We start from the raw sequence: 20,989 nt of genomic DNA, 5'->3' as shown, positions 1-20,989 counted from the left end.
GGGATGGCGGTGGGGGTCTTGGAGGTGGGTGGGGCCATTTGTTATGTGAGTGTTGGGGAGAAGATGAAAGGGTGGAGGTTGGGGACCTGCCAAAATATACATTATTTATCACACAAGAAAGAGAGAAGGCCACAGAGGGGGAAGAGCAGGTTTGCCTGAGAGATTAGTGATGGCCTGCTCATTATTAGTTTGAGCTCGCATTTGCCTTTTCAAGAGTGCTAATACTTTGTACAGCCACACTGCAGCACTAGCAGCAATGTAAATGATTGATTAGTTCCCTTACTTTCTAATCTCACGACTAAAATCAGATGAAGGATTAGATTAATTAGATTAGATTAGATTAGATTAGATTAGATTAGATTAGATTAGATTAGATTAGATTAGATTAGATTAGATTAGATTAGATTAGATTAGATTAGGATGAACAAAACAAGTATTGTGGTATCGTATCAAGATAAATTCATTCAATTTCAGTTTTTTAACCAAGTGTTGTTTCAAATTAGGGGTTCAATAACAATACACTTCCAATTCAGGACTGGCATTTCAAAATGAAGGTTTGAAAATGACAGTTTATGTTTTCAGAACAAGGTTTGAGTTTCAAAATGGTAGTTCAAGGCAGGTTTAGGCTCTCAAATGATGATTTGGTTTCAAATCTGGGTTCAAGTTTCAAATTGGGTTTCCAACACATTTTTCAGGTTTTAAAATAGGGTTTCAAATTAGAGTTTCAAGTCTGATTTAATATTTCGAAGACATATTGGGGTTCAAATTTGGGTTTTAGCCAATGATAGTGTCCCAAATTGTGCTTTTAAAATAGGGTTAAGGTTTCAAGACAGGATTAAGGTTTCGAACTGGGATTTCAAACCAAGTTTAGGGTTTTGAACAAGAGCCAGGATTAGGGTTTCAAGTGAAGGCTATGATTCATGAGTAGAGTTTCAAGATGGGGTTTGTGATTAAATCATGTGTTAGGGTTTTCAAATCTCTGAATAATCTCGCACCACTTTACCTCTCTGAGCTCATCCGCCCCTACACACCTGCCCGGCGCCTCAGGTCTGTGGACCAGACATTATTAGAAGTACCAAGAACTAAACTGAGGCTCAGAGGGGATGGAGCCTTTTCTGTTGCTGGTCCCTCTCTCTGGAATGACCTCCCACTGAACATTCGGCAAGCCTCCTCGCTGCCCATCTTCAAAGCCCTCTTCAAAACTCACTTGTATTCTTTGGCGTTCGACTCAGCATGACTTAGATTTGTTCTTGATTTTACTGTTTGGTGCTTTCTACCGCCTTTATTACCGATTTGTCTTACTGTTTATTGTGCATGTTGAATTGTGCCATGTACAGCACTTTTTATGCAGCCATGGCTGTTTGAAAGTGCACTATAAATACTGTTGACAAGTTTCGAATCAAGCCAACAATTTTCAAAGTAGGGGTTCAAACATGGATAGAGGTTTCAAATGTGGGATTCAAACAGTCTTAAGTTTTCAAAGTGAAAAATAAAACTTTAATATCAACGGGAATTTGGTCATGTCACGTTTTATCAATAGGTCTCATAAAACAAGCTAACAGCCCATCGCCTTCCGCTCACTCTTTTTAGCAAAAGTCTCTTCAGCACTCCATGTTTGCCTTTTAACTCCCAAAGCCTTGACGGCAAACACAAACACGCACACATTACTTTAATATCATCGGTAGTCATGAATGTACACAATGAAATGTCACCAGGGTATGCTTACAATAAGTAAATCCGACCTCAACACACCCACGACACCCCCAACCCCCACAGCCCTACCCCCCCACACACACACACATAGCTCCTGCAATTCCCCCCCGCCATACACGTTAACTTATTGGACATGATTCTCCACCATAGGCCCTTCAGGGGGAAGTCATAAATCGTTTTTTCTTTTTAATATCAGAAAGATGGAAGGTGCATTTACAAGACAAGGACCACATAAAAATATTCGACAGAAAATGCTAATCGGCGAATTTGGTGTTTGCGCAAGACATATTATTGTTTGCATTAGTATTAAAAGGAGTAGTCACTACAATTTAGTCGAAGTGGTTGCAGTCGTAAGAAATTCTGTTGACAAAGGTTGGAAGCAGCGGGAGGTCGTCGTCAGAATAGTTTGTAGTGATGATAGTTGTAGTTATTATGAGAGGCCGTGGTTGGAGTACAGGTCGTTTTAGTGATTATAATCGTAGCACCGGTTGTTTTAATCTAATAAGTAATCACAATAGTCGTAAGCAATCGTAAGTAGTAACAGGTACTGTATGTGTTGCAGTCATAATAGTGGCTGCAGCACTACTAGCAGTAGTCGTACATAGCGATAGGACTGGTTGCAGCAGTCATCGTAGTAATAAGTATTAATCGCTTTGACAGTAATCATAGTAGCAGTAGTGGTAGTTTTCACTGTGTTTATGTTTGTACCAGGAGTAACAATAGCAGTCGTAGCTGTTGTCCTAATTGTTCTACTTTGTAGTAGTAATTCATTGTAGTAGTACTCATTGTGGTAGAAGTAGTAGTAGCCGCCATAGTCGTAGTAGTAGCAGTAAGTAGTGGTGTTGGTTGTGGTTGGAGGATTAATTGTCATTGTACTTGTGCTCATCGTATTTGTGTAATAGTGGTACTCGTTGTAGAAGTAATGGTGATGCCTTTACTGGTAGTAATAGTAATAGTAGTCGTTATTGGCGGTAGTTAGTGTCAGTACTCATTAGTGGTCCGTTGTAGTATTAGTAGTTGTAGTTGTAGTTGTAGTTGTAGTTGTAGTTGTAGTTGGCCAGTTCTGTCCTGGGTTGCTCCCTTGACACTCTGGAGGAGGTGGGCAACAGAAGGATGCTAACTAAGCTAAAAGCTATGATGGCCAGTCCCTCCCACCCCCTCCAGCCCGCCCTGACAGCACTTGGTAGCTCCTTCAGCCAGAGACTGTTACACCCGCGCTGCAAGAAGGAGAGATACCGACGCTCGTTCCTACCGACTGCTGTCAGGCTGATGAATAAAAAATAACAATCATAATAATAATAATAATTAAATGATGTGAAGGAAAATTGTAAATAGTACTGCGATTTATCCATTTTGTGTTCATATTGCATTTAATTGAAAGATGTTTGTTGTTTTTTTCTCTTTCTTCTATCTTCTTTCTACATACATTCTTGCTGCTGGAGGCTGTAAATTTCCCCAGTGTGGGACGAATAAAGGATATCTTATCTAATCTTATCTTATCTTATCTTATCACAAAAATATCATATTCATAAGACCCACAGACCCACAAATATTGTGGTTGTTTTGTTGTATTTTTGTTTTTGCTTTACACCCCTTGCGATGGATTTGGGACCAGCCCGTGAGCTACCGGTCGTTCGCGATCAACATATTGCGCACCGATGCTCTACTACAGGGGTGGCCAACCCACGGCTCGCTTTGGCTGGTTCAATGCGGCTCCCGCGCTTTCACACGACAATTGGCGAAAACGCCTCGGCGATGGCGCTGCCATTCAAACAACGGTGTTGAATGCACAGAATGTACTACGTCAGCCTATCATCAATCCCGTTACTTGATTGACATAAAGGGCATCCAATCAGATGACCGAATCACTTTCTCTTTCTTCTTTCTACATACATTCTTGCTGCTGGAGGCTGTAAATTTCCCCAGTGTGGGACGAATAAAGGATATCTTATCTTTGTAGTTAGTCATAGCTGTAAGTAATGATTGTGGTGAAGAGTAGAAGTAGTCGGAGTAGTAGTGAAGAGGACTAGTTTTAGTTGTATTGGTAGTAGTTAACAGTAGTACCAGTTTGTGTTATGGCTAGTAGTAGTTAGTTGTATCAGTTAGTAGTTAGTAGTATCAGTTATTCGTGAAAGTGTTTTTTGAAAGGTGTCAGCCAGAAATATATCATCGCCATGTAAACATTTTTTCCTCACTTTTCATTGAAAATTGTCAGGTGCAGCCACGAAGAGTCAACTTGCTGGACATTTCTTACTATTGTAACTTCACAGACATTCCTGGAGTCACTTGAGCCCCAAGTCAGTTTGCGAGGCAACTAAATGCTCCCATTGTGATCTTTCCCTCCGAGATTAGAGCAGAAACATACACAAATCTCTCGCCTTCCCTCCATATCGCTGCTTCGTGAAGAGGCTATTCAGCCGCCGCCGCCGTCGGCTGGATGTTGCCGCTGTTATGTTGTAGGTCAAAATCACCCTTCATCAATCATTTGAAAATACAGCTCATGGTTTCTGGAAGATGTGAAGATTCACAATTACAGTATTCTTGTTATTGTTTTGGGTTTTTTTTTCAATTTAGCTACAATAACCACTGCACTAATTACAACATTATGTGTTCACAGTAACTACTATTTCTCACTTAACAAGCGGCACATTAATCATTACACTTTTACATACTATTGTAGTAGGACAACTGCATTTTACGTGTGATGCAAAACTGTGCACTAGCTGACACCTGTGTACTACTCGTGTCATGTTCTGTTCTTGTGTACACCAGCAGGTAGCAGAGGAGGGACTCTCCTCCGGGTCGCATACGTGTTGCTCATGTAATCCATCCATCCATCTATCCATTTTCTTATCCGTTTTATCCTCACAAGGGTCGTGTGGGGTGCTGGAGTACCCGGAGAAAACCCAAGCAGGCCCCGGGAGAACATGCAAACTCCACACAGAGAGGCCGGAGCCGGGATCAAACCCACGACCTCTGCACTGTTGAGGTTGATGCACTAACCACTGGCCCACCGGGCCGCCGCTCATGTAATCAAGCCGACCATATAAGGCAGGGGTCCCCAAACTTTTTCCTGTGAGGGCCACATAACTTTTCCCTTCTCTGATGGGGGGCCGGTGTCAGTTTGTAACAGAAAAAATGTGACGATCGTAGGGGAGCTTATAAAATTTATTGTTTTCCAGAAAGCCACACATAACCAAATAACCCTTTCCAGGTTGTTTACAGAAAAAAAGTCAGGAAACAAATACTAACACTATTAATTAAATAAATAATAACTAAATAACCCTCTCTGAGTTCTTCAAAGAAAAAACAGGAAATAAATAATAACTAAATAACTCACTCTGGGTTCATCACAGAAAAAAAAGCCACGGAACATTAACTTTCTGGTGTGCCATGCACAATCTTAACAGATAAAAGTTCAGCTCAGTTGTCAGAGCAGAATCTCTGTGACACATATGAGCAGTCTCTTAAAGTTCTTGTGTTCCTTCCTTATAATCCTTTTGTAGGTTCCAGTAGGCTTGTAGACACCGCTGTTTGCAGTTAGGGGGTTTGGGGGGTGTTTTTAACACAGTGACGGGTCATTTTGACCCAAGGACAGCAGGGGGGTTAGAGGGCCGGGTCAAATGTGCTGACGGGCCGCATCCGGCCCGCCGGCCGTAGTTTGGGGACCCCTGATATAAGGATTTTTCTGTCTTCCACGAATCCTAGATGTCCCAACTGTTCATTTTTTTCCGTTTTCTGATTCCGCCTAGTTGTCTTTGATTACCTTTGTAAGTTGTTTGTCGTTGTTGTTGGTCACGGGTTTTGTATTGCACATATTTTGGATTTTTCTTGCCAATTTTTGAGAGGCTATTTCCATTAATATTTTGTTCCTTGCGTTTTTGGCTCACTCATTATCCCGGTGTTGTACCAGCGAGTTTTGTTGTACTGTGTCGGTCCTGCGACCTGTTTTTTCTGTAATAGATGTTTTTGTTCATTCATTCTGAGTTCATGTTTCAGGAGTTCAATTCTATTCTGTCTGGACTTTTCCGAAATCTGACAACTACTACATTTAGTTGTCCTACTACTCAACCAAATTTTTCCTTCTCGTGGGCAGAAATGTCATACAGAAGTGGTACGTGGAAGTGCAAAAAATGTTACCGTTAAGTCATTCTACGAGTGCACTGAATTGTCTTACTGGTGGAGACAAACCGTACATCAACCTCAAGATGGATAAGGACACTAAAAAAATGCTCAAAGGCTTTTCCATAGTAAAAGTCGTAGTCTAGTGGTGGAGTGGTGGGGGTTCACACCAACCATATCGTTGTAGTGTATGAACAAAGGTCAGCATGTGTTGATTTTTAGACAGACTGCATCACACTAGCACTGCACCGCCAAAGACACACAAAGGAGCGCTGCCGTAGCACCTTAGCGGAAATCTCACAACCACTACCTTCAGTCAGACGCAACACAACAGCAGCTTAGAGGCTGTCATACACATACCTTCTCATGTGTGTTTACCTGCCTGCTGCTGCTGGATAATAATGGCATGTGTGGTCTGTTTCATCGTCTATTTCGGTTTGCTGTGAAACACACTTATGCACACACACACATTTTGATTGGCAGGTTACAGAATAGGCAAACATATGGTCTCCATGAAAAAGAGCATGATACAGTCATTATCAAGGTCGGTGGTTTGAACCCAAAATAACAACCACTGAACGTTCCATTAATAACATCTATTATCCTCTTAACATATGTCATCGCTCTGTTTTCCAAACGCATTTGGTGTTTGTGCAAGACACTTAATCGGCCCCGTTTGCACAAACCAACGTCTGGAACGCGGCACTTGTACAGTGTATTATGTCAAAGTGTCTTACCCATGTGGAAAATGTCAACATGGGTACACACTTTAAAAGTCATTTTGTCAAGAAGTGTTGGGCTCAAGCTGAGAAGTTGGACGCTTTTGTGCCAATTAAATTGTTACAGAGAACGCTTCATAAGTAGTTTTAGGAGGAGGTGGAGTAGCAGTTGCAACGGGAGTAATCAGAAATTGTAGACATAGTGGTGGTGGTTGCAGTAGAAGTAGTGGTGTTTGTGGTGGTAGTCGTAGTAGTGTTGGTGGTAGGAGAAGGAGTCACTAATGCAGGGGTCACCAACCTTTTTGAAACCAAGAGCTACTTCTTGGGCACTGATTACTGTGAAGGGCTACCAGTTTGATACACACTTAAATAATTTGCCAGAAATAGCCAATTTGCTCAATTTACCTTTAACTCCATGTTATTATTAATAATTAATGATATTTATCTTTGTGAAAACACTGATCATGTTAATGATTTCTCACAACAAATATATAGAAACAGATAAATATCAATATGCAACACTTTATTTTTATATTTTTCAAACATTTGAAAATGATCACTTCTACAACAGTATTATGAAATCACAATATCCCATTTTAACTAGCTAGCCACTAACATTTTTTAACAAATCATGAATTACTTTGCACCATGTTTGTACAAATAATAACTCATGTAAAATACAAAAATCAACTCTCAAATTTTTAATAATAATAATAATAATAATAAATTTTATTTGTGGGCGCCTTTCTAGAAACTCAAGGACACCTTACAACAAGCAGTTAAAATCACGAGTACAATGTTAAAAACTACATCAAATAAGATAAGAAAAAATACAACAAAAATAAATAAATAAAAATAATGGCTTTATGGTCTGAGTGAATAGGCTTGTCGAAACAGATGTGTTTTGAGGCGGGATTTGAAATGTGTTAATGAGGCTGTATTACGAAGGTCAGCGGGGAGTGAGTTCCATAGCTGGGGAGCAGAGCGACTGAAGGCTCTATTTCCCATGGTGACGAGGCGAGCAGGGGGGACAGAGAGGAGGACAGAGGAGGAGGAACGAAGAGAGCGGACAGGCGTAGGAATATGGATGAGGTCAGATAGGTATGGAGGGGCTTTAAATAAATCATGTCACACTTTGAACTGGACACCAAATCTGTTATCTGTTTCTATGTCAATTAGTGGGAAGCCTGGCATTGCATGCTGTTAACCAGTGTGTTGTACTCTGGTGTGTAACTTGACACTGCAACTTTGAGTGAGTCTTGCAGATGTGCATCAGTGAGGCGTGTTCTGTGTTTGTTTTTGATGAAGTTCATGTCAGAAAAGGCTGATTCACAAAGATAAGTTGAACCAAACAGGCTTGCAACCTTCATAGCTGCTGCGCATACACCACTGTACTTTTCTGTGTCAAGAAGGCACCAAAAGTTTGGTGCAGCCTGATGGGCTTTGAGGTGGCGGTCATTTTGCAGTGTTACAATTTCAATCTCCACCTGTTCAGCATCCAGGCTGAATGTTGCACTTAACTGCTCAGCAATACATGATATGTCCACGTTCATGAAAGGGTTAGAAATGAACGACACACATGGCTCAAGCTGATCCAGGTCACAAAACCTGTTCTCAAACTCTTGACCAACTCTGTTTATGACCTGAGAGTACTTTTCTGCAACTTTGTCAAAAGCCTCAGATGCAGAAGCATTGTCTTTCAGCACCATCTGCACAGAGGGAAAGTGCAGCACTTTTTTTCTCTGTAAATGCACAGAGAAAAGGCTCATCTTAGCTTTAAATGCATTTAAAGCACTTATCATATCGGCAACAGTCTTACCTTTGCCTTGCAGCTCACAGTTCAAACTGTTCAGTTTCCCAGTAATGTCCGTTAAAAATGCAAGGTCATCATCATTACTTCTTTGACAACATCCCCGTCTGTAAATGCCTTCTTTTTCTTAATCAAGAATTGCGTAGCTCTAAACGAGGCTTCGGTTGCTTTTTGGGAGTTTTTAACCGGTCTAGTGAAAAAAGACTGCCGTTTGCACAAAGCAGCCTTTAACTCACGGGCTTTCTCTGCTCGCAGTGCGCTGCCCGGTGGGTAGTTAGCGTGGTAACTTGTGTGACACGTAGTGAAATGTCTCTCCACATTGTGCCGCTTTGCTACCGCCACAGTTGCCCCGCAAATGAGACACACGCAGGATCCTTTCACAGTGGTAAAAAAAAACTCTCCCTCCCATTCGTCGTGAAAATGATATGTTTTCTTTCTTTTTTCTGCCATTTTTTGGGGTAACTCTTCTCCTCAGTTTCGTTGCGTCTGCTAGCTTGTTTGTATGAGCGCAACAAACGCTATGAACTATACTAGGTCAGAGTTCATTTATATTAAACACAAAAAACATTTTAAATTTTAAGTGTTTTTATATATATGTTGTCATTTGTAAGTTACATGCAAGTCTGATTTAAACAACAATAGCAAAAATAAATAAATAATAAAAAATAGAGGCAGCTCACTGGTAAGTGCTGCTATTTGATCTATTTTTAGAACAGGCCTGCGGGCGACTCATCTAGTCCTTACGGGCGACCTGGTGCCCGCGGGCACCGCGTTGGTAACGTCTGCACTAATGTATAGTAGTATTAGTGGTAGTAGTCATAGTCTGGGTCATTACAGTAGAGTTATTACTACCACCACATTAAGCAGTTAGTCATAATGGTTGTAGTGGTAGTAATAGTAGTAGTAGTAGTGGTCGTAATAGCAGTGGGGGTAATGGAAATAGTAAGAGTAGTAGCAGAAATAATAATTGTAGTAGTAAGAGGAGGAGGAGGTGTGGTCTGTAATTGTCACCAAATCTTTTCTCATTTTGTTGTACTAGCATTGCTAATAAAAATAATGTCGTAGTCATCGTAGTCATGGTAGTAGTGGTCGCGGTAGTATTAGTAATCATAGTAATAATGTTGTGGTAGTAGCAGCTATCATCAGCTACTAGTAATCATGGCCGTAGTGGTGATAGTAGTTGTGCTGGTGGTGATACTTCACAATTTTTCCATCTTAGCTTCCACTCCCAAATTTTCTTTGATGAGCGAAGAGACAAGAGAGATGTCTGAACCTCCTCCTTGAGTATCAATTTTCACCCCGACGTGACCCTTCCGGAGGTTTGCGAGGTTCAAGCGCGTGGGTCCCGCTCGTCTTCTTCGCCAAAGATGATAGGTCATAATGGTGGCGTGAGACATAAACTTGCCTTATAAATCGGTTCCAGCATGTCCGCTCGCACCTGCTCCCTCTACTCAACCGCCTACACAAAAATGAGCGTTTGGCCAGGCTACAGAGTAACTTGAGATGAACGTATGAATTATGGCATTTTAATTAAGGATGTCGCATGTGGCAAGAATTTGTCATGTTGTCTCTAGGATGAACAGAATGATGCATGAATAGAAAAGCGATGTTTTAATTTTGATTGTCAATGTATGGACAGGAACGCGTAACTTTTTACGTGACAGAATACTGACATCTACTGGTCATTTGCTACAACATCAACAAAGGAGAAGGGTATCGAGGAAGATTTTTTTAAAATACATTTTGAAAAATGCCCTTTGAGCGTGTATTGCACATCGTTGATATCAGACATTAGTATATTACACGAGTTCGGCCTTTTTCTGCACCAGTTGGACACTCAGCCACACTTGTCGGTACACTTTGTAGGATAAATTGTAGGATTTAATTATTATTATTTGGGTGTCAATTACATGCGAATTAAGGCTTTTTGTGGCCCAATCCCACACAAATAGCGGCGCTTGACTATATAGTAAATAAACATGTTGTTTAAACGTAAATGTTTCAAATCTAAACATTTACATTGTAAGGTTTGATTGCATACTACAGTAGACAAATATATGCAGTTGGTGGGGGAAGGGGGAGGGTAAATATTGTGATTCCAGTCATTCCACGAGGTCGCTGAATTGTCTTACTCGTGGGGACGAAGAGCGTACTAGTAAATTGACCTAAAATGGATATCAGTTGTATTAATTTAAACAAAATATACATTTACTGTAATAATATATAATACGTAATAAAAATGTTCAAACGGCTGTGTTATTGAATGACACGCGTCAAATATTATGCCAGTATTACTATGTATTATCATGTTACATCTATATTTAATATTTCATACTTAACTAATTTGCTCAGTGCATTACTCTGTCTCATCAAATACTACAACACTGCATGTCCCAATGCGGTCGGGAATTGCGACACTTTGCGTCTCTCTTCACCACACTGACAACAAACAGCTTTACGGCCGAATGTAGTCACACGTGTTGTTGCACAGAGAACTAGGAGTTTTTAGTCGCTGCCCAAGTTATTGGTAACGAAAATAAAATACAATCTAAATGCTTTTGTAAACGTCTCACTCTTTTCATTTTGTGTTTAAAAGTTTTGCGTCGTGACGTGTAGTAAAAGTTCATTGTTTTGCTCCCGTTATTTATGCAGTCGGATTTTGCTAGCAGCTTGTCTTGCAGTGTTGTGTTCAGCCGACAAGACAACATTTTGATGATTGTTTGTTTGTTTATTTTTTCAGATCATTTTAAAGAATGTCTTATAGAGGAGGCGGCGGAAGAGGTGGAGGTTTTAACAGGGGTGGTAGAGGAGGCTTCGGCGGCGGCAGAGGAGGCTTCGGCGGTGGGAGAGGAGGCTTCGGCGGCCGTGGTGGAGGTCGCGGTGGTTTCAGACAGCAAGACTATGGACCGCCCGAATACGTTGTTGGTGAGAGGTTCATGCATGAAAACAGATGCAATCCGATGTCAGAGCACTATGAACCCCATTGTACAAAAATTACACTTCCCTTTTGATTAGCAAGAGCATAGAGGTAATCATTTAACCGAGTATTGCTGAATTAAGTATGTTGGAAACAAAGCTTCAAATGGCACGGTACAGAAGAACCAATTTAATACTTGGGATAGTTGGAATTATTGTTGAAATTGGGATCTTTACTACCGTATTTAATATTTCGAAGAGCAGTAGTTGTATTTTGGCTTCTCCCAACTGGTGTGCATACCGCAAACCAATGGAGAAAGACGACCCTTCAAACCAGAGTTGCCATACGTTTGTTGTTGTTTTTTGCCTTTACTGTATTCATTAATATGAGATCCATAGGGATCCTTATGACAGTAAAAAAAGACGTGATTAATAAATAAATGTAAGCATAAAACCAAGACTTCTACGCAAAATAAATACAAACATAAAACCAAGCCTTCAACAGTGATAAACGACCAACATACAGTCAGGCATGTTTCGCCAGTGGTTTCACTTTCTGGAATGAAATAATATTCATTGGATGTCCGAAACGTGGACACCCCATATATTTGAGAAAGGGAAAAAAATGGGCATTTGTGTGTTTCACAGGGCAGCTGCAATATTTTCCAACATGTAGTTTATTTACTTACTGTCTAATTGGTTTCTGTTTTTGTCTTAATCTATATTTTTTGTGTTAATTTGTGCGTTTTTCCAACGTGTTTTTGTTGTGATATTGATGTATTTTTCATCTTTTTTTGTCATTTTCATTCTTTTCATATTAGTTTTTATTCACGGCGTTGAGGCTACAGTTAAACTTGTGTGAAAAAAAAAAAATCTTTTTGTATATATGGATTTCAGGATTTCAAGATAATGCATCCACTGATAATATAACTTTTTAATTGTCCCTAAATACTGTCATTAAATAATTTTGTAACATGAACTCCGCAGCTTTGGGAGAGTTTGTGCATCCCTGTGAGGACGACATTGTGTGCAAATCCACGACTGAGGAAAACAAGGTTCCCTACTTCAACGCACCAGTATACCTGGAAAACAAGGAGCAGATCGGAAAAGTGGATGAGATATTTGGACAACTGCGGGAATTTGTAACCTTTTCACTTCAAATGTCTGTTTAATTTGTTTTGTAACCGTCTTGCTGTTCGGATTCTCCTTAACTAACCTTTTCAGTATTTTTCCGTCAAACTATCTGAAAACATGAAGGCATCTTCGTTTAAGAAACTGCAGAAGGTAATAATTCACACGCTGGCTCCATGCAAATATGCATCAAACTGTGTGTCTAATTGGCCAACGTTGTTGTTTAGTTTTATATAGATCCAATGAAGCTCCTTCCGCTGCAGAGGTTCCTCCCAAGACCGCCTGGCGAAAAGGGTCCACCAAGAGGGGGCCGAGGAGGGGGTAGAGGTGGTGGACGGGGAGGCGGTCGTGGAGGTGACGAATTTTCTTGCGCTTTATTTGATCCCAGTATTTTATTGTTGAGTATACTGTATGTCCTTAGTTTGTAGTCATGGTTTGTCAAAAGTCGTCGCTTGATACTTACCATGGTTTAAAGGGCACACTTCATTCATATTCAGCATTTTTTTCTTTTTAAAATACATTTCTTTTTAAAGTGATGTGAGAGAGAGAGAGAACTTGCGAGAGATCCATGGTAAATGGGCTGTTACTTAAATAGCGCTGATAGATAGGTAGATAGATAGATAGACAGATTTCTGAATGTGATAAACCCAAGGATGTTTCTTTTAAGTGATACACTAATAGTTTGTCTTTTTATATCAGTACTTTACGGACGTGCAGGGTCATTAGTTTTTGCTTTTAGGTCGGTGCAACATTACTACTTTTAGGAAATGAATTTTACGAAAGTACAGTATGTAAGATATGTACCGTAACTTCCGGGCTACAGACTGCACCTGATTAAGAGCCGCATGCTCAGATTTATGAAGAAAAATAAATTTTGTAATTATACGCGCCGCATCGTATTATAAACCGCTGGCCAACGAGTAGGCGGGGGTTTACGTCGGCGGCAGGGACGCGGTCCCCCGCTAAACCCTCGCAGATAAAAAACGCAACAATTTCTTCAGGTTAAAATAATCTCCATATTTTATGAGCATAATAAATACATTTGCACAACGAAATTACGCTGAAACACATAATAAGAGGCCAGACAAAGAGATCTTGATGTGCATTTGCGTAATTACGAGGAGAAATACTGCAGCCCACTCGGCTTGAAATAGAACAATGCAAATCATATAATTGGGAAAAGATGTATGAAATTATTTCTATAGTCAGCCGCTTAAAAATGATCATCGGTGGCAGCTTTAGCCTGATGCTGCGCAGCTCAAAACTCAGGTAAAATGTGTTCTCTCGTGGCCGCTTGTTTTCAGTATGACAGAGGAGTCACCTATTTTATTTACAGTCCGAGTGAGAGGCAAATCAAATGTGCATGGGTCTTTTTGGTTGTCTTTTTACACTGGCTCAGTTCTTCTTGCCGGAGCCTCCACCTTCGCACCATCGACTCGTCTATGCCAAGATTACGGGCAGCAGCTCGATTTCCTTCTTTAACTGCCAGAGTGATCGCTTTTAGTTTAAAAGCTGCATCATATGCTTTTCATCTGGTATTCTCCATGTTGATCAGGGTTAGAAGAAACTGCAATGAGGAAGTTGTGATTACCGGTAATCATACAATTTCCTTGGACCTCAGTGAACTACTCATTCATTTTATTGGTCCATGTGTTTCCCGCGATGGAAACAAAAATTTAAAAAGCCGCAGCAGTGTTGAAAATGTGGAAAAAGTAGTGTCTTGTAATCCGGAAATTACTGAACCTCTTTTTTGGAATTTACAAGATTAATCGTAGGGCTGCCACGATTTATCCACTTGTCACACCGACGATCAAAATCGTGAACAATTAATTTAATATTGGTTGTGTTGTTTATGTTTTCATTTGGCACTTTGTTTATCTCACAAAACTTCCTCATCCAGTGCTTCTCCCACTGGCTTTATGAGATGTCTGTCACAGTTGTGATAATCTGAGTCATCTGTGATGTAAACAAAAGCCGTATGGGTAATGCAGTGTCATGGCTGAACCTTTATTTTACACGTCATCAAAAGTGCTTACTTTGATGCAAATCTGTTAATTAAGTAGACACAAGGCTAAAAGGTGATGCGGTTACTCTTCCTGTTCTTTGCCCAATTTTATTTGTTGGAACTCAGATGACCCTTCTATTGTATGTCTAAAACTACCACTTGATAGTACCCTTAATTCTTAATTGACACCAAAATGCTGCTGTTTCAGGTGGATTCCGGGGTGGAAGGGGGGGAGGTGGCAGAGGTGGAGGTTTTGGGGCAGGTGGGAGAGGTGGAGGTTTCGGGGGAGGAGGACGTGGAGGTGGCGGCTTCAGAGGAAGAGGAGGAGGTGGCGGAGGACGTGGATTCAGAGGCAGGACCACATCTTGAATATCATTTGTGTTTTATTGTGTCGTATCAGCCCTTTTGAACTTATTTGTTGTATTTGAAGGTGGAAGATGATCTTCTGTGGGTCTACCTTTTATCCCAGTCCTCTGTGAAGGTGACAAAGTCGGACATTGCCTCTTCATTGGATTCACTTTATTTAGGTTTTTTTTTCTCATAAGTGATGTACTTTTTTATTTTATTTAAAAGGCTTATATTCATGCTTTGGATAATTGATAAACCTCAGTCATGTCAAATAAACCTGAACACATCCATTGACAAATTGTCCGTCGTGATGTATGGACAAATGTAAAAAGGGGTGGGGGTTACAGGGTCCTGATTTCTTACTGCAGAAAATCATGTCTTGATTAAATATTTTTGTGTAAAATATTGTGGTATTTTTATTCTAAAGCCTTCCAGTGACCATTTGCTGCTGTTGAACTAAAGCTTTTGCTAGCTTGATTTATTACCATGGTAATTAGAATTCGACAATTTTATGGTTTTAATCTCTCTTAGCTAAACAACACACAAGGCCATGGGATAACGGGTCTTAACAAGTAGTGGACAAAGTCCACTTTGGTCTATTTATCTGAAGTTTGCATACAGAAACATATATGATAAAATAATAGATTTTTTTGTGTCAAACGTATTAACGTTTTATGCGGTAGCGTTTTTCAAAACCCGGCGACCACGATTCTTCCGACGTCATTTCCATTCTCGATTCGGATTGGTCTCGACGTCTTTTCCAGCTCGCCCTGCAGGGGCTACTAAGTACAGGAGAAACAGCGCTACTTAATGACCAAATGTTTTTTTTAATACTCTGGGAAAAACTCCACCTTTTGGGCAATCTCAATGTTTCTTAAGATGAAAAAAACGAACACATTTTTGGTTGGTTGAGAGCCGCTCCGGAAGTACGTCATATTAGTTCTTGTGTAATTGGTCAAACTGTCATCAAGAACGGCTGGGCACAGTACACCTCTCTTGCTAAAACAGTGAAGAAGCATGGCGACGTCTGGTAAGGTGGGTAAACTCTGCGAACTTCGCATTTTAATGTAAATATCACCAATTTTACCGGATCTTAATTAATCTTTGAAAGTTCATTACGGGAGCTCCGTTTGGTTGTCGTTTATTGACATTTTAAATCAGTGGAAGTTGTTCGGTACGGCGATTAGTTACATGATCCTGTCAAAGAAGGAAAACGTGACGGAACTACTGTTGGCTGGATGGCGAAAGTAAACAAACATGTTGGCTGGATGGCGAAAGTAAACAAACTAGGATCGAATGTACGTATTAAACTAACAACGGAGATTTTTCATGCATTATTTGAAACGGGAGGCCTCGCCCACGTTCTTGTAGTTCAAAGTTCAACATAGCAATTTCACATCTATCCTACACTGATATGTGACACCTCATTGACTCCACGTCCTTACGATAGTTATTGTGCAGTTGAAGCAAAATCGTCACTCTGTGTGATTGACTTTCCAGGTAATCAAGTGCAAGGCTGCCATAGCCTGGGAGTCAGGCAAGCCTCTGACAATTGAAGAGGTGGAGGTGGCGCCACCTAAGGCCCATGAAGTCCGGATTAAGGTAAAGCAAGGCTGGGCAGGGTGGTGTACAATCAAGTGGAACTTCCCATGAACATTGACAACTTTTTTTCCCAGATATATGCTACCGGAGTGTGCCACACTGATGCCTACACCCTGAGCGGCAGTGACTCAGAAGGAGTATTCCCCGTCATCCTGGGCCATGAAGGCGCTGGCACAGTGGAGAGTGTCGGCGAGGGCGTCACCAAGTTTAAACCTGGTAAAGTCTCACACATTTTGGATTTTAATAGTAGTTATATCGAAGCTGACTGAGAGATCATTGGTGTATATGTGTCAAGGTGATGCTGTCATCCCGCTGTACGTGCCTCAGTGCGGTGAATGCAAGTTCTGCAAGAATCCCAAGACCAACCTCTGCCAGAAAATTAGGTACACTTGTCTCAAAACAATGTTCCAGGAGTTTCAAATATATGTTAAATGAGGACCATTGTAGGTTTCAAACAAGTCCTCGAATAATTTGAGTTCCTCGTTAAAAACAAAATGCGAGAGGATTTTTTTTCTTTTCTTCTTCGAGAACCGTTTCTTTGATGTGCACCACGTGGCCGTGTGTAATGATGACAGTGTGAAACGCAATGTGTGCTTGTGATCGGAAAACACATCTCGTGGATGAGTTTGCTCATATTGCTGTGGAGGTAGTGGGCTCACTCAATGATTGGCCTGGTGTATATACAGTACTGTACAGTACATAAATCAACCAACTTCTTAGAGGTACAGTCTGTCATATCAGAATGAATTTAAAGGGCAAGACAGAGCTGCTAAATGTGACAAATTATCCACATTTTGTTACAGAAGTCACTGAATCCGAACTTGTTACATCCTGGATAATTACAAAAAATTAGTCACATTCTCATATAAGTTAAAAAATGAGCAAAGACAATTTGTACATAATTGCGATGAGTTTGACAACATGCAACTGTAGATATGGTGTTGTCCAATGTTTGCCCTACCCTTTCGCAACCTTTTCACTGTGTTGGCCCCAGTGCAAAGGGCTCCATGAGATGGTGTCTAGGTATGAGCCCTGACTTTACCAATGTTTTGTCTTGAGATATGAGCAAAATTTGGGATAAGTGTGTGCTTCAGACCCCACCACTTGATAGCGACGACACACTTCACTACATCCAGCCACCAACAATTGACATTCTTGCAGTGAAAGGAATTTTATAATTTGGTGGCAGTCATGCGCCATTAAGTTGGTTTGACAACTGAACTAAAGATAAATGTACATGAATTTGTATTTTTAAATGCATTATTTAAGTTTTTTCAATGACTTTTGGCCATTGTTTTAACATTTTATTTTTGAAGTATCTTGGCCTTTTCTCGACATACATGTTAGATTGTAAAAATCCTGTGTATGTTTTGTCAATCTTGTTTCTTTTAGGTCTTTTGGCATCAGTTTGCAAGAAGAGACCAAACTGAACCGCCTGAACTGCACAGTTCAAGGCTTATAACTTGCGCTTGATTTTGTGTTGACATCGCCCACATGAGGAAGGTTTGTGCTCAGTTAAACTTACCAATGTTATGCTTCCTTGGTTCTTCCCATCCTTCAGAGTGACCCAAGGTCAAGGCCTGATGCCCGACGGGACCTCCCGCTTCACCTGCAAGGGCAAGAAAGTGTTCCACTTCATGGGGACTAGCACCTTCTCCGAGTACACTGTGGTAGCGGACATCTCGCTGGCCAAAATCAACGAGAAGGCTCCTCTTGACAAGGTGTGCCTCCTTGGGTGTGGCATCTCCACAGGATATGGTGCTGCGCTGAACACCGCCAAGGTAGAGGATACTGAAAAGATCACCTTCTCGTACAATGTGCTTGCCACATAACCCCTGAGCCAACATTTATCATGCCTCAATAATTCCACTTAGATTATTGCCACTCCCCAAATCGATGCCTCACTTTTCCCCTGAGGCTGAGGTAAATGTAAATATTGTGATGAAAATATTGGTCATACAAAACAAGATGAGAGAATTGTTTAGAAAAAGAAAACTCGCTTGTTGCATAGACCATGAAACACAGTGCACATTGGCACAGTCTCATGGCCCTGCAGCAAGTGTTAACCCGCACAGACTGTACATGTCACAGTACAGCTCACAAAGCTTGATAAAAGTGCCTGAAACATACTTGGTGGGTGGGTACCGTTCCATTCAGGTGGAACCCGGTTCCTCGTGCGCCGTCTTTGGCCTGGGAGCCGTCGGTCTGGCCGCCATCATGGGCTGCAAGGTGGCCGGAGCGACGCGCATCATCGGCGTCGACATCAACCCGACCAAGTTTGACAAAGCCAAGGAATTTGGCGCCACCGAGTTTGTCAACCCCAAGGACCACAGCAAGCCCATCAATGAGGTCCTGGCGGAGCTCACCGACGGCGGCGTGGACTACTCTTTTGAGTGCATCGGCAATGTGCAGATCATGGTGAGAAGTTGCGTTTGTGTGTCTGTCAAATATAGTACAAGAAGAAGAAATTAACCAGTTGAATATTCCAGCGAGCTGCTCTGGAGGCATGCCACAAAGGCTGGGGTGAAAGCATCATCGTTGGTGTCGCCGCAGCCGGACAAGAGATCTCGACAAGGCCTTTCCAGCTGGTGACTGGACGTGTGTGGCGGGGCACTGCCTTTGGAGGTGATGATTTTTTTTGTCCCCTCTGTTTTAGAGTTTGGTGTTTAAAAGTGTAGATTCTCCCCATAAGCTGCAGAGTCTGTAAAACACCACACAATGGTGGTGGTGGATCTGCAGCTACGTACATCTCGGTGGCCGAGATTTCCGCTATGGTTCGAGGTTGTGATTGAGCCATAACTGGTTCTTGGAATTGCCATGGCGTGAGTCCTGTTTTAACCACACCACCACCAGTAAGATTACAGCTCCTTGCAATATGCTGGCCCCGCTGAAAGGCTAATGCTCAGGTCGAGTCTGTTGCCCAATAACCAAAGGTTCAGCTGTTCAAATCTTGGTTGCTTTGTTTTGCTTTTGCTGCACCAGCAAAACCAGTATGAAAACAACAGAACCATATATCTTAAAAATTTTATAATTTTTTTATTTAATAAATTTATTTTTTATGGGGAGCGCGTGCAACTCTGTTGGAATTACAGTGCAGTCTTCCCTCACCTCACGGTGCCTGCTTTAATGCCATAAATTCTCATCCACATCACCACAATGACCTTTGTTTTGGTGTGATTGATTTCAGAAAATTGATCTATGCTTCACATATGCCCTTTATGAAAAAAAGTCTAGATTTGGCAATATGCCGGTATTCAAATATGCTGAATATATTTCAACACCTTGTTTCACCATTTTGCATATCAAGATTTATGCAATAAAACAATGTCAAAACATTGCTTTGTGTGTGAGACAATTCAACAGAAACTCATAATACATTGAGCAACATGGCAGCAATTGATAAGAAAATTGGGCATAATCATTTGCATGGACATAGCAAAGCATTTGAAAATCAAAGAAAAGAGAAACGGTTTTCTAGATATGCACAAGTGATACTGTGATGTGGATGTTGAACAAGTAGTTTTGAGAAATTGTGATGACTCAGAAAAAACATAAGACCCCTTTAACATTGTTCCCTGCAGGCTGGAAGAGTGTGGAAAGTGTCCCCAAACTGGTGGAAGACTACATGAGCAAGAAGCTGAAGGTGGATGAATTCGTCACACACACGCTGCCATTCGAGAAGATTAATGAGGGATTTGACCTCATGCACGCTGGAAAGAGGTATGCTCACTCATACCATAGTCCTTTATTTGATTGATTAAAAGTCGTCCCTAATACTCAGTTTCTTTTTCCTTGTACAGCATCCGCACAGTCTTGACCTTCTAAAGTGCCTCGACCTCTAGTCAAGCAGCTCTCAACTGCTGTACAACTTTGATCCATCCAAAAGCACTAAATGACATGTCGTTTTCATTGTCAAAATCTGACATTCCTGAAGAATTTCAAAATGATTGTGACAGTAGAATTAAAAAAAAAATTAAATATGCCACTCTGCCCCTTTTTTTATCCATCTAGCTAGATCGTCATCTACAGTGTCTATATACAGCACCACATTCCCTTGCACAGTCCTGCTCAAATGTTCCAGACAGAATTTTTAAAATGGGAAAAGTTCTTTGGGTGTTGTTCTGTTCTTTTGCGACTTTGTGGATGAGTTGTCGTCACACTCTTGGAGTAATTTCAGCTGCGTGACGATGAACCGAAACCTTTGTATGTGATCAATATGCAAAGAAGACAGAAATCAGGAAAGGGGCAAATACGATTTCATGGCACTGACAATTTTGTATGTGTGTGTCTGGTTAGCATATATGCCTTACAGTGCAGAGGTTTGTGGGTTTGAATCCGGCCCCAGCCTTCCTGTGTAGAGTTTGCATGTTCTCCCCGACCTTGTGTGGGTTTTCTCCGGGTACACAGATTTCCACCCACATTCCAAAATACATGCACCATTGCTTAAGTGAACAGTCTAAATTGGGGGTGGGAAAACTATGGCCCGCGGGCCGGATCCGGCTCATTGGTCTTTTTAATCCGGCCCGCTGAAAATTGGTGCACAATTAAGGTTTGATTGAATTCATTTTGTTTGGACTTGTAATGACAGGTATTTCAACACCAGGTGGCACAGTTACTTCAAGT

General features: G+C 41.1%; 2 protein-coding genes across 2 annotated transcripts; both read left to right on the top strand.

Moving 5' to 3' along the window:
- Nucleotides 1-10,781: 10,781 nt before the first annotated feature.
- Nucleotides 10,782-15,167, top strand: gar1 (GAR1 homolog, ribonucleoprotein). Its single transcript, XM_052065132.1, has 7 exons — nt 10,782-10,891; nt 11,105-11,289; nt 12,268-12,422; nt 12,505-12,564; nt 12,639-12,765; nt 14,625-14,768; nt 14,847-15,167. The coding sequence occupies exons 2-7, from the start codon at nt 11,118-11,120 to the stop codon at nt 14,855-14,857; spliced, it is 669 nt and encodes a 222-aa protein (XP_051921092.1). The 5' UTR covers nt 10,782-10,891; nt 11,105-11,117; the 3' UTR covers nt 14,858-15,167.
- Nucleotides 15,168-15,639: 472 nt separating this feature from the next.
- LOC127600386 (alcohol dehydrogenase class-3) lies at nt 15,640-20,474 on the top strand. Its single transcript, XM_052064900.1, has 9 exons — nt 15,640-15,799; nt 16,265-16,366; nt 16,441-16,582; nt 16,662-16,749; nt 17,928-18,147; nt 18,524-18,784; nt 18,856-18,991; nt 19,948-20,086; nt 20,167-20,474. Exons 1-9 carry the CDS (start codon nt 15,782-15,784, stop codon nt 20,189-20,191), a joined length of 1,131 nt encoding a protein of 376 aa, XP_051920860.1. The 5' UTR covers nt 15,640-15,781; the 3' UTR covers nt 20,192-20,474.
- Nucleotides 20,475-20,989: the final 515 nt, after the last annotated feature.

Source organism: Hippocampus zosterae, chromosome 1, assembly GCF_025434085.1.
Source record: "Hippocampus zosterae strain Florida chromosome 1, ASM2543408v3, whole genome shotgun sequence".
NCBI lineage: Eukaryota > Metazoa > Chordata > Actinopteri > Syngnathiformes > Syngnathidae > Hippocampus > Hippocampus zosterae.
Note: the sequence above shows the minus strand (reverse complement) of the source record. Positions and strands in the feature narration are given on the sequence as shown.

Bases quoted from the DNA above. Each gene is read 5' to 3' on its own strand.
- gar1 (XM_052065132.1), top strand. From the start codon at position 11,118: ATGTCTTATAGAGGAGGCGGCGGAAGAGGTGGAGGTTTTAACAGGGGT. The intron at 11,290-12,267 runs GTGAGAGGTTCA...TGAACTCCGCAG, and splicing joins ACCGCCCGAATACGTTGTTG to CTTTGGGAGAGTTTGTGCAT. The intron at 12,565-12,638 runs GTAATAATTCAC...GTTGTTGTTTAG, and splicing joins CGTTTAAGAAACTGCAGAAG to TTTTATATAGATCCAATGAA.
- LOC127600386 (XM_052064900.1), top strand. The intron at 16,367-16,440 runs GTAAAGCAAGGC...TTTTTTTCCCAG, and splicing joins CCCATGAAGTCCGGATTAAG to ATATATGCTACCGGAGTGTG. The intron at 16,583-16,661 runs GTAAAGTCTCAC...ATATGTGTCAAG, and splicing joins CGTCACCAAGTTTAAACCTG to GTGATGCTGTCATCCCGCTG.